The sequence below is a fragment of the Diorhabda carinulata genome, chromosome 6, assembly GCF_026250575.1.
Source record: "Diorhabda carinulata isolate Delta chromosome 6, icDioCari1.1, whole genome shotgun sequence".
In the NCBI taxonomy this organism is placed as follows: Eukaryota; Metazoa; Arthropoda; class Insecta; order Coleoptera; family Chrysomelidae; genus Diorhabda; species Diorhabda carinulata.
In genome coordinates, this window is record NC_079465.1 from 31266631 (window position 1) to 31279440 (window position 12810).

The 12810-nt window shown below is 29.1% G+C and overlaps 5 protein-coding genes and 1 long non-coding RNA gene across 7 annotated transcripts; 1 reads left to right on the forward strand and 5 right to left on the reverse strand.

The window, feature by feature from the left end:
* Nucleotides 1–38: 38 nt before the first annotated feature.
* LOC130894751 (uncharacterized) lies at nt 39–361 on the reverse strand. The gene is made up of 2 exons (XR_009059380.1): nt 268–361; nt 39–176 (listed from the first exon to the last, which is right to left on the reverse strand). It is a non-coding gene; the product is annotated as an uncharacterized LOC130894751 (long non-coding RNA).
* Nucleotides 362–761: 400 nt separating this feature from the next.
* LOC130894750 (uncharacterized) lies at nt 762–1871 on the reverse strand. The gene is made up of 3 exons (XM_057801721.1): nt 1626–1871; nt 1295–1508; nt 762–1242 (listed from the first exon to the last, which is right to left on the reverse strand). Exons 1-3 carry the CDS (start codon nt 1687–1689, stop codon nt 969–971), a joined length of 552 nt encoding a protein of 183 aa, XP_057657704.1. The 5' UTR covers nt 1690–1871; the 3' UTR covers nt 762–968.
* Nucleotides 1872–2183: 312 nt separating this feature from the next.
* LOC130894749 (uncharacterized) lies at nt 2184–3882 on the reverse strand. The gene is made up of 4 exons (XM_057801720.1): nt 3667–3882; nt 3254–3497; nt 2786–2900; nt 2184–2729 (listed from the first exon to the last, which is right to left on the reverse strand). The coding sequence occupies exons 1-4, from the start codon at nt 3746–3748 to the stop codon at nt 2475–2477; spliced, it is 696 nt and encodes a 231-aa protein (XP_057657703.1). The 5' UTR covers nt 3749–3882; the 3' UTR covers nt 2184–2474.
* A 916-nt stretch (nt 3883–4798) lies between these two features.
* LOC130895295 (DDB1- and CUL4-associated factor 10 homolog) lies at nt 4799–8083 on the reverse strand. The gene is made up of 7 exons (XM_057802519.1): nt 7652–8083; nt 7485–7598; nt 7267–7378; nt 6422–6679; nt 6145–6354; nt 5836–6088; nt 4799–5456 (listed from the first exon to the last, which is right to left on the reverse strand). The coding sequence occupies exons 1-7, from the start codon at nt 7882–7884 to the stop codon at nt 5077–5079; spliced, it is 1560 nt and encodes a 519-aa protein (XP_057658502.1). The 5' UTR covers nt 7885–8083; the 3' UTR covers nt 4799–5076.
* A 456-nt stretch (nt 8084–8539) lies between these two features.
* Nucleotides 8540–11318, forward strand: LOC130896045 (fibronectin type 3 and ankyrin repeat domains 1 protein). The gene is made up of 4 exons (XM_057803803.1): nt 8540–8671; nt 8762–8965; nt 9351–9706; nt 10714–11318. Exons 2-4 carry the CDS (start codon nt 8838–8840, stop codon nt 10890–10892), a joined length of 663 nt encoding a protein of 220 aa, XP_057659786.1. The 5' UTR covers nt 8540–8671; nt 8762–8837; the 3' UTR covers nt 10893–11318.
* A 264-nt stretch (nt 11319–11582) lies between these two features.
* Nucleotides 11583–12788, reverse strand: LOC130896044 (translin). Of its 2 annotated transcripts, none has more exons than XM_057803801.1 (5): nt 12576–12788; nt 12396–12489; nt 12120–12332; nt 11994–12067; nt 11583–11933 (listed from the first exon to the last, which is right to left on the reverse strand). In XM_057803801.1, the coding sequence occupies exons 1-5, from the start codon at nt 12654–12656 to the stop codon at nt 11691–11693; spliced, it is 705 nt and encodes a 234-aa protein (XP_057659784.1). In that variant the 5' UTR covers nt 12657–12788; the 3' UTR covers nt 11583–11690. The 2 variants fall into 2 exon arrangements, with proteins under 2 accessions (XP_057659784.1, XP_057659785.1); XM_057803802.1 differs by having other exon boundaries at nt 12571–12655.
* Between the last annotated feature and the right edge of the window lie 22 nt (nt 12789–12810).

The window sequence follows — 12810 nt, forward strand, 5'->3', positions numbered from 1 at the left end:
CAGTTACAAGGAAAATATGTTTGTTCGCTCTTTTCCGCTTTTTCTAATTGGTTGTTGAAAGTTACGGTTTTTTTGTCGTCTTTTGTTTCTAACTGTTCACGTTTTTGTTCGTCTAATATATCTGCTACGTGTTGCCGAGGCGGTTGATAGCATTTATTAATTACTAAACGCTTAACCTCAAAAACAATATTTTTAATTACCACAAAAAGTATAAACTTATGAGGAAATTGATTAATTGACGTAAAATTATAGAATAAAATAACGTACATTTTATTTTGGAAATAGTGATCTGGCAATATGGCATAGTAGCGCCATATACAATTCTACTTATTAAGCTATTAGACAATCAATTATATTTTACTCATTATAAAGCACTTACATTACTGGGTTCATTTGTCACGTTTGGGACAATTGGATTTTCCGGTAATCTATTCAAATAATCTAGAATGTTATAAAAAAAGTCAACTTTTTAAATTGTTTTCAACACAGCAAGTTATGCAACCTATTTTACATCCTTGTAATACTAGTCACGAATATTTTACAAAATAGACACACTCTACAAATTAATAAAACAAAATTCTATCGATTTATAGAATAAAGTACTAGATTTTATAAGAAATAACAATAAACAATTAAAAAGCATAGAGGTATTGTTGGATGAATTTGCTAGTGCTATAAGGTGAACCACACTTAAAAACAGTTTTGACAGATGACAACAAATAAACGCGCCTCATATATTTTATTGACAGACCAAAAATGGCCACATATTTCTATGACTTTGCAATCTGTCAAAAGAATGTAAAAATTGGGAAAAAAATAGTTTTTAAATATGTACCTTGATATCGAATGTGGGATCCTTGTTGATACATAATACCGGCGAGATTTTGAAAATCAGGAGTTCCTTCTAAAAGAAACATTTAAGAATCAAAATCTTCACCAAGTGTTTGATATGAGCGGAAATTTCATTTTTATAAACGGCAACAATACTTACGAAAACCGGGTACTTGGTTATTAGTATTTAACAAATCCGAACAAGAAGTACTTTCATTTAAATGGAATTTAAATTTATACGCAGGTAATTGCTGTGCTTGAAAATAAAACGGATTCTGTGCTAATTGTTCTTGATATTCTGGCGACCTTAAACCCATTCCTGGATAAGTTATGGGGTAAGAGGGACTCGAAGAATTAGGTAAATCGGTTCTTAATACATTCGGTGATAGAGGATAAGAATTTCCAGACCACCTTTAAAAATAATAATCAATCGATGAATTTGATTAAATTTTTAATATTTTACCGGTTTATTTGTGGATTAGGATGTGTTGATGGGAAAGAGTAAACGATCCCGTGAGGACCGTAATATCGTTCGGCTTGGATGTAATTCCCTGAATAAAATTGGGGATACCCGGAGGATTGTGGTGTTCCTGTTATGGTAGTACTCAAAGTATCAAATAATTTTCTTTGTTTTTCTTGAGATACGAAAACGTTTTGACCGTTCACAAATGTTGGGGCTGAAAATACATTAAATTGCTTTCACAAAAAAAGGGATATATGTTTGATCTTATGTTTCCTTTAAACTAAATAATTTTTTTTCATAAATTTCGTGATACTGAAAAATATTTACTCACTTGCTGTAAAAAATGATTCATCAATAACATTGGTACTGTTTAAAATAAATGGGTGGTTGTTCATGGTGTGAAACGAAAAATTTCGATGAAGTTATGAGTTGATTGATAACGAAAGTTAATTTTTGACATATATATCGAGATATTTACGTCATTTTGTAAAGAGAGATTCACATAAAAATTTAAACTCTGATAAACTTCTAACAGTAGGTCGTATACGAATATGTCACTTACTAATTGTTCGAAATGTTACTTATGATGTATCTTGAATTGAATTCGGACTAGATATGAACCACTCAATGTATGTTACATATGAACTACTGAATTTATCGTGAATATGTGAACTACCCAATCCAAGAGTCACAATAAACCATTCAATATATGACTTACATAAGGACTACTTGATAGTCACTTGAACTACTCGATATGAGTTACATCTGAACTACTGTTATATATGAACTACTCCATATAAGTATTACATTTGAACTACTAGGTGAATATAAGAATGTAAACAGTGTGTTTTTGTAAAAGATTCTATTGTAAAATGTATAAAAAATAATATTTGTTATAAATTATAAGCATTTATTTTGATAACCATTAACAATAATATAAAATAGATTCAAAATTGAAAACATTTTGAATGCAAATCAACTTTGACAGGACACTTCAAATCTTTTTTTGTAAAACTGAAGGTAAATTGTACACAATACTGATGTCGCATTGGCCAATAGAGTCAGATGTAGATATTTTGAAAAAACAAAGTCGAATTTTAAATATATTTTCTATTCTATAATTATCACTTAGTTCTGATGAAATGACTCAATTGAATGTTTCCAAAAACCGAACGCTCTCCTATCTCTTATCGATATAATTGAAATTTTGTCCGGACACCTGGGAATCTAACAATAGAGCACTGATTTTATTATGTTCTTCTTTAATTTGAGCGAGCTGTTGATTGGCTTCTCTAATGTCTGGTTTTAATCCTTGATACACACTGAGTTCTTTTATTAATTTTTCTTTAGTAGTCTTCACTTCTTGTAGCTTTTGCGTTTCTTTTGTTATGTTAGGTAAATCAAACATCGGATCTTTCAACCAAGGATATTTTCTCTAAACAAACAAAATAATTGTAACAAATTGTAAATGAGGGTAAATTGACGAATTACCTCAAATTTAGACACTTCATTCTCATATCTTTTAGCCTTTTCTTCCAATTGTTGTATTTGCTCTAAACTCAAATTTGAAATACCTGCTAACTTTTGGTTTGAATGCTCAAGTTCTCTAAAAAAATTATAGAAAACTGTCTCTACAGTAAATTGCAACACTTTACCCACCAGATGCTTGAAATAATTTCAAAACAAAAGAGTTATAGGTAATTATATAGGGCGTTTTATTAGAAAAATCAACTTTTATACAATGTGGCTTTATGAAACACCCTGTATATGCCGAAGTAATCGCAAAACATCAAAATTTCGATTCTCTATAACTTTTATATCAAAATTTTTTCAAACTTTCGAAAAACAGAGATATAGATAATTATATGGGGTATTTTATTGAATAAAACAACTTTAATACCTTATGGCTTTAAGAAACACCCTGTAGATATCACAATAACTCGAATCACACTGTCTTACCTTTTTGCCATTTTGATGTCACCTGAAAGTCTTTCATTAATATTGATATAAATTTTAATACAAATTTTCAATTTTGATAGATAATTATGATGTTTTCTCAACCTTTCTGTTTGGGATATAGAAGATAATGGTGTATTTATGAGAGTTTCTTTTATTTCGGACATTTTTTCAGATATATCTGTGGGTATTCTATTTTCGTCATTCAACATTTTTAGTCTTTTAAATATCATTTCTAGTCTAGCGTCTAAAACAAAATTTACATCTTGACAAAACGTATTTTGAATATCATTAAAGTATTGAAAAATACTTGAATATTTAAAAAAAAAAAATAGTACTAATTCGTTTATGTAACAAGTTTTTGTTTATATTATATTTAAGTATGTTTTATATTTATTATTCGTTCAAATACTTACTTTCCTCTCTGAGTACAAGGGTTCTTTCTTTAAGATAATCTGTATATAGTTGAAGTTCTGCTAATATGTTTTTACCAGCCATTATTTATAGAATGAGATCAAATCAAAGAAACATTCACCGTAGTTATAATTTTTTATATTATTAAAATAAAAATTGTTTTTTTGGCAGTTTTTCATTACAACAAAAACATTTCAATACGAAACTTTCAAAGTTTTGACATTTGACTGTACCTGTCAACGTACTCGAGGCATTTTTTTCGAGATGTCATCCATCAATGGATTATAAAAGGTGCGTTCCAATTGACGCTTATAATTATTGTAACATTTTGTATCGTCCTAATCCATTTCGCCCATTAAATATTGTTGGAAAAATAATTCACTTTTCACAATTGCAAAACTGATTTAAGTTCCACTTATAATAAAGTATACAAGTTATTCAATAATTATTTTTTTTATAATTAATATTATAATGGTAACTTACCTGTCTTTATCAAACACTCTGTATATACCGAAGTAAATGCAAAACATGACAATTTTAATTCTCTACACCTTGTATATCAAAATTCAGTCATATTTGAAAAAACATCAGAGATGTATATTATTATATAGGGTGTTTTATTAGATAAAACACATTCTGGCTTCATTAAACACCCTGTATATACTGAAGTAAGTTCAAAACGTGAAAATTTTGATTCTCTGAACCTTGTATATCAACATTCAGTCATATTTTTGAAAACATTAGAGATATACATAATTATATAGGGTGTTTTATTAGATAAAACACATTCTCGCTTTATTAAACTCCCTGTATATACCGATGTAAGTTCAAAACGTGAAAATTTTGATTCTCTGCACTTTGTATATCAACATTCAGTCATATTTTTGAAAACAGAGATATACATACTTATATAGGGTATTTTATTAGATAAAACACATTCTGGCTTTATTAAACACCCTGTAATTTACAAAACAACTTCCATGAAAATAAAAAATATTCTCCCTTGTATTTATAGACGTAACAAAGCTACAATACAACTATGAATGTTGACATTCCGAAAAATTATTACTTTTCAGGAGAAATGGAAAAATTCAAGTTTCGAAGCATCAAATACTAAACAAAAAAAATACTAAATCGTGTAATATCAATTTTTTAATGACACTTAGTAAAAATATGAGCAACTGTATAAAAAAAAAAGAAGAATCACGCGAATATAAAAAACGTATCTTTATTTTTACTCAATTTCGATTTGAATTTCCTTCGATAGCAATTACTGGAAAATCGATTTTCTTTCCTCGATTACTTTACGTCAACAATTTTCTTCTCGATTCAATATACATTTCGAAAATTAGTGTGCTTACCCTATATATCCGGTACCTTACTCAATCGTAGAAAAATTATTATTTTTTTTTTTAAATCACAGGTTGGTACCATTTAATTTCACTATTCAAACAACCGCTGACTAACTGATGATGTAACGGACTGAATTTACAAGAAACTACAACGTCTTTGTGATAATCGTTCATTTCAATGACGGTTTTGAGTTGTTGCGGATTATCCGGTATGCAACAGGATAATTCGCTGCAATTATCATTGAAAGCCAACATCCTGATACCTCGATCGAAAGGCGAACAAATCACTCTACCGTCCGATGAAAAACACAATTCTTTGATGAAACCTTTACCGACGTTCTTCTCTTTGATATAGTGCGTCATCCTCGGTAGATTCCTCACGATTTTGTTGCTATGTTCGGGATGTTGACGGAAATAAGTGTTGAAAGACGAATTTACACCTAAAACATAAAGTTTATTCGAATATAATCATCATAGAACAAATTTAAATCACTTTCTCATCACTGTAGTGATCAGTATAATAAGTTTTCAATAGTTTCTTACTGAAAAATCACCCTGTAGACGAAATGATACTATATCTGGATACTTTATAATGTATTCCTTCCCTTTAGGTTCATTAATTCACATCAAAACATTTTTTTCTGTTAGTTTCAATGCAACCCTCTCTCTAATCGCTAAAATGATCAGTATTGCATGTTTTTGGTTAAAAATCCACCCTGTAGACGACATGATACTACATATGGATCCAGTATTATGTATTACTACCCTTTAGGTCATCAATTTATCCGTATAACCATGTGACAACAAAATTCTACTTACCAATAAGACCTGTATTCAAAATACCCATCGTAGGCACTTGAAAATTTTCGAAAATATTCTGAGTAACTTGGCTAAAATCTCTATTGTGATTACTGTATTCTTCCAATGAAATATAACCCATCCATAGATCCGTGGGACGGTTATTTGTTTCGTTATCTTGTTCAGATCCTTCTGGTAATTCTTCAGAAACATAAGTAAAAGCGTTCTCGTAATCTTTGGGATCCCTACTTTGTATATCATGGACAGTGGTCCACTAAAACCACAAAAAAAATATGTAGATAACATAAATTTATTTAAACTCATATATACCTCTTCGTTTTCTTCATCGTTTAAATTTCTGGATACTGCACACCAACCGTGCGGATGTATCTGTAAAGAACTAATAACTTCCGCTTCGTTAGGAAAATCGTCAACGAATTCGATCCGGTTTCTTTTTCTCAAAGGGGAAAATAGATAATTGTAAACTGTACCGACAGGAAAACACTGATCGCTCATTTGCATCAACCTGTACAAACTAGGCTGAAACCATTAAAAATCCCCCCATCAAATTTATTTGGATTGAACTTAATGGGTAATAAATGCTTACCCTGAACGACCTCAGATCTGTAGCTAAAGTAAGAAGATTTAAATCATGTATGATAATCATGAAACCGTTGGTTGTTGATATCACCATTTTCGTACCGTCTTCAGTTAATTTCATTCTCATTAGACCGTTCATTAGAAATACTTTATCATACATCATGTTGCTTTCGTTGGGGCTCTTCAAATTCCAAGCGTATATGCTACCATCGAAAGCTGATGTTACCATTACGTTATCTTTTTCTGACCATTCGATATTTTTAACCTATTTGTACCAAAAAATTGGATAATAATGCAAAGAGGTACAAACTCTAATAGGTAAAGTAAAAATAAACCCGCCCAGGCACTAAGCAATAACAAAAAGGTATGAAAAAATTCGGAAAATTAGCAAATATTAAAGAAAGTAGAAAAAAAACTAACATCATAGACTCTGCAAGAGGTAATCAGACAAAGTAATAACAGAAAACAGACAGCATGGTGGACTGTTGAGATAAAAACACAAGTTAAAATTAAAAAGATAACTGGCAAAAATACCTATAAAACTCTCTCCATATAGAAAGAATGAAAGGAAAGTATTCGAAAGCTAGGAAATATATTAGAATTAGTACACTTTGGTTCAATTTTGCCACAATCCCACTCATAAAATGCTTATTTCACTATTTCAAATGATTTTATGCAATTATAACAATAGTTACTGAATATTTAGATGTTTGATAAAATCTAAATAATATTTCATACAAAATACAGTAAATTTTATCTAATAATATTTCGAGTATTGAAAATATGTGAAAATCTTCAATTATAATAAAAATCTTTGTATTTATATCACAGAATTTTGTATTAAGCACTTACCCAATTCGAGTGACCATGAAGAGTCTTCATACAATATTTCAACTTTCTTATATCCCATATTTTAATTGAAGTATCATCCGAACAAGTAGCAAAATGTTTATCATTCAAAAATCTACAATTAAAGGAATTGAACACACACTTTTGCAAAAACCACGCGATTTTTGATTCACCGACGCTTCTAAACATTTAAATTGTATTTGAAGCTAAATTTTTATTACCTCACACAATTTACGCAATTCTGATGAGCATCGGGGATAGTATTAATCAATTTTTGACTAGCAGCATCTATAGTTATAACTTGTTTGCCTTCGCAAGCTGCGACTAACAATTTCCTGTAATATTAAGTATTAATAATATTTCTAACGTGTTTAATCGACTATAATACCCATCGAGACTGAATTCCAAGTTGAATATACCACCTAAATTTTTTTCGGTATTAATTTTATGACCAAGGTCGAAATTATGGAAATTACTGTATAATTTAAATGCTATCGAGTCGTCTAAACTAAGCTGATATTGTCTTAAACCGAAAGATCGTTTTTCTATTCTATCTAAGAAGCTTACATTGCATTCCACGTTACTTCCTATTCTTTGCGGTTCATTTTTATTAGATTCCATTTTGTAGATCGTATCTTCACATTTTCTAAGGTATCGATGAAATATGTTCACATTGATATTGTTTATATAAAAATTAACATAATTAAAGTTATTATGTACTCATTTATTAAAATTCTATTGTAAACTTTGATTTTTAACTCGTCAATATTGACATATGTCAAATTCTTTAAAAACCAATCAAAAATAGTATAGAAGTGTCACGTGAAATACTGATTCTGGTTAACCTTCCATATCTAGTATAAATAAATATTTAACTATTTTTGTTTTAAATCAATTTTGGAAAATTGAGTATTTTATTTATTTACAAATTAATTTAACTATTATTCATAATTTTTATCTCAAAAATTGAATTACAAATTTCGATGTTTATAATTATCATACGTCAAATCTTCGAAGGACCAATAAGCAAGATTACAGAAGTACCACGTGAACTACATAGAGTCTGATTAACCCTCCGTATGAAGTAATTATAATAATATTTAGTTTAATTAAAATATTATTTTAATTCGGAAAAATATATTTTGAAAAGATATGATAAGCTCAAAATTTGGTTTGGTTTTTAGTAGCAATTAGCGAATATCACATGTTTGAAGTTGTTTAATCAATATTTTATTCCAAATAACAAAATGTTTCATTCAACTAATATTAGAAATGATCGTAAATTAATCAAAACGTTGGAAAGAAAACCAAATTATATAGTATTAAGTTGGGAAAATTTATTTGATCGTGATAAAAAACGTAAATTACAAATATTAAATTCCATTAAAGAATGGCGTTGTATTTACTGGTAAGTAGGATATTTGAGAAAGATTTATGTAATCGTATACAGGTTGTCCTATTGAACGGTAGTTAAAAACGAGAACGTTTCTTGTTATAGGGGTGAAAATGATTGTTACAAAGTGGATAATTTAGCACCTTGTACTTGTTACAATTTTCGTATTAAATCTGACGATATGAACGATGAAAATTGGATTTATTTTAAAGGTGCTACCGACGAAGGTCCTTTCTATACCACAATGCATATGACTCGATACGTCAAATTAGGAAAATCGTCGGTTGTTAGAAAGATCGCGAATATAAGGTATGTCAATTTACCACAGGGATGACATAACAGAATACACTAAAAAAAGTGTATTGTTGTTCGATAAAATCGGAAATCTTTTACAAAAAAATTGAATAATAATTTTTTTTTATCAATTTTTCGACTTTAAGGTATAGAGTTAATATTAAATATGGACCGAGCGTATTCAAGTAGATTCAAACTGGTGATAGAAAAAGAAAGAGCATCGGTATAACAGAGAGAGAGAGAGAGAGAGAGAGAGAGAGAGAGAGAGAGAGAGAGAGAGAGAGAGAGAGAGAGAGAGAGAGAGAGAGAGAGAGAGAGAGAGAGAGAGATAGGTAATAGGTAAACCGATGGTCTTTCTCTCGAATCCACTCTATCTTTAATATCAACTCAATGGTTTTAGGCCATATTTACTAGACACCGAAAATAGGGAGAATAAAACACCTTTAATTCAATCAATCGAATTTAACGATATACAAATGATAAATTTATTGATATCTTTGGGAGCTAACGTCAATAAATCAGTTATTTATAATAAAAGATCTCCTCTGATGATCGCTATCGAAAAAGGACGACTCCAAATAGCGAAATTTTTAATAGATAAAGGAGCAGATGTATTTGCAAGAGATATAAACGATTTGAATTTACTTCATGTAGCTGTGGATACGAATAATTTGGAAAACGTTAAATTTTGTTTTGAATTGATAAGAAACGTGAATTTTAAAGACAACAAAGGGTGGACTCCTTTACTACGAGCAGGTACATCTATTTTAGAAACATAAAAAATGATTTGACGACGATTTTTAATACTTTGAATATAACCTCGAAACTCACAATTACTGTTTCTTATAATTTTGGTGCATTGTGGGTTTTATTTTATACTAGAAATGACAATAATATTAATTTATTAGACGATATTAATCCCCTTTTGTACTGTTTTCTTCTAATTACAGATAAAGAACGAAATTCAATACAACGATTTGATAAATACGCTTTTAACTCGATGTTATTTTGAGGTTATGTGGATTGTTTTCATTAATTCATACCATTTAGCGAATTATTTCGACTAAAGGACTATTTATTATCAAAATTAGTTATTTTAACAATTGTTTTCACCTTTTTATTTCACTTGATTTAATTTATTATAAATTTCTAAGCAGACGATCTTTAAATTATGTCTAAGATGATGTGAGCCGTGAACATTAGAATACATATCAATATATTGAAAAAAAAATGATTGTTATCTTCATTTTTATTGAAAGCACGTTATTTAAACCTACATTAGTCACCAACCAATCAAAGTTACTCAACTTACGCCCTTTTCAAGTTATATTCAAACATAACCCTTTTCTCGTTCATAACATAAATTAACTAAATACTCGATGTGGTTAATGATGGCGTGAGACATTATGAATATGATATTAATTACGAATAAAGGATAATAAAATAATAATTAATAATAAAAAATATTTTGTTGTACACAACAAATTGAAAAAATTTTTAAATTTGGTAAAAATGCCGACAGTAGGAATATTAGTCATAACGTTTACTGTCATTTCGATTTAATGTACGCGAAAAAATTCATTGTTTGGACTTCACGTTTTCCTTTTTCGAGAACTAATTTTTCTGATTGTTCATCATTAACGGAAATTATCCTAATGTTTATAACAAATGTCAACAGAATATTTGAAACTTTATTAACTTAATCAAATTTCGTTTGTACATACGAATACGTTTTATTAGGACTTATTTATTATTAATTGCAGCTATTATGGAAGTCTCCAAGGATATCATCGACTTTCTAATAGAAAATGGGGCCGATACAAGTGTTAGAGATAATAACGGAATCGATTTCGAGACACACTGTCTTTTAACTGGGACCGTCTTTATGCATAAACCCAGGAGGCTCTGTCCAAGTGCCCAAGGTTCTGGGGAGGCTCTTTAAGAATAAAATAATAGTGAAAAAACATGATTAATATCATTAAAATCTAAATTTTCGAAAACATCAAGCTCATTATACCCGTAAAAAATTGTTTTGAAACATATATATCTTTTTACCTGAAATACTAAACGTTACTTGATGAAGATGCACAAATTTGTTTCTTTAAGGGGGTGATTTGGTCTAAAAATTTGAAAAAATCGATTTTTTTTTTCATAGATACAGTATATTTTGTGACGACTAAATGAAACGAGTTATTCTACTGGAATTGTTTCTTGAATTCCAAAAGGGGTTTTACTCAACTTTTTTTGAAGTGATTGACCTGATGTTTCAAGTTCTACCCATCAGATTCCTTTGATATTTGGTGGAAAATAGTTATCTGCACTATATGTACAAGATTTGTATTATATACCAATAAAAATTAGTTTATAGATATTAAATGGAAATTTGATATTTCTTATGACTTTATATACTTTATTTTAAAAATTTAAGACGTTTCTTAAAAAAAAATTTAACTTCAAAATCGAAAAATGAAAAACTTCACCATTCTAGTTCCATTAGAAACTGTTTAAAAAATGATTTATTGGTACTTTTTAATAAAATCCCCAAATTTGAATAATTGTAGAAACAAAGTTTATAATCAAGTTCAAAACTTTTTTAATCCAACACCTAATGGGAAAAAAAGCAAAGAGAAAATAAAGAAAAGATTGTTTCTATATATTTTGCTTACCTGTATTACAAAAACTTGCCTTCAAGTAAATATAAAAAACTAATGCAAAACACTTAAACTTATAACAGTACTTATTATTTTTCCTCTCCCTGTACCTCAGTAGAAGATGAACTTGAAGCGAATCCCCTGATTGACAAATCGTAAACAACTTCTTCGATTTTCTTCACATCATATTTCAATCCGTCGAATCTTTTTCTCAAAGAATCGTTCTTAAGATTCAGAAGCCTAAATCCGGCATTCAACTGCGCCACGAACCTCGAAATTTGTATAGGTCTATTGTAATCACCTAAAGTGACGGAATTTACTGCATATCTTGACTAAAATATGAAAAATTTCAGGATAGAAAGTGAAAAAAAGACGTAAGATGAAAATCTCACCAATTCAGAAGCTAAATTTAGTAACCCCATGAGATAATCCTCTAAATCTAAGTGAAGATTCGACTGATTGGAAACTAGAAATGGTCATTTAAACAAAAACAGTTGTACTAAAAATTATTTACTTACGTCCTAAAATACTTGCAGTTGTTTCCTTATCAATTAAAATTCCTTTTTCCAAAAATATTATTAGGCCGGCCAAATAACACAAACGTTGTGTAGCAAATCGCCAATGATCATTATATCTATAATACTGCCCTGCAGGTATCAATTTGTTCAAGGAATCATATCCTTGACGTACTTCTTCAAACGTTTTTCTAGCGTTTATACAAGCAGCGTGCACTGAAAATATCGATAAATAGTTTTTTTTTTAACATATTAGGTATTAAAAACTTAGATACTCACTTTTTTCGACATCTTTTTCATGATGTATAACTTGAAGAATTGTTATTATTTCTCTTAAAGGTTTTTCTATTTCCTTTACTATTTTACGCATTTCCTTTTAAAATATACAAGTACGTTAGTGTAGATTGTATAAAATCCATTTTAATAAAGATAAATGAACTTTCTTTTTATTTACCTTACCTCTCTTGTGTCTTGTTCTTCATTTATATGATCTTGAAACGGGGTGAAAATATTTTTAATGATTTCAGTAGGAGTACACATAATTAATAACCGATAGCAATAAATTATGTGAATTAAAATAAATTCTTAAGCTTTAAAATCTAAATTTTATTCACAAATTTTATCTAACCTTATATATTCTTCTTTCTACATCTTGATTATGTCATAACATATCATTAATCCAGTGACTTTTGAT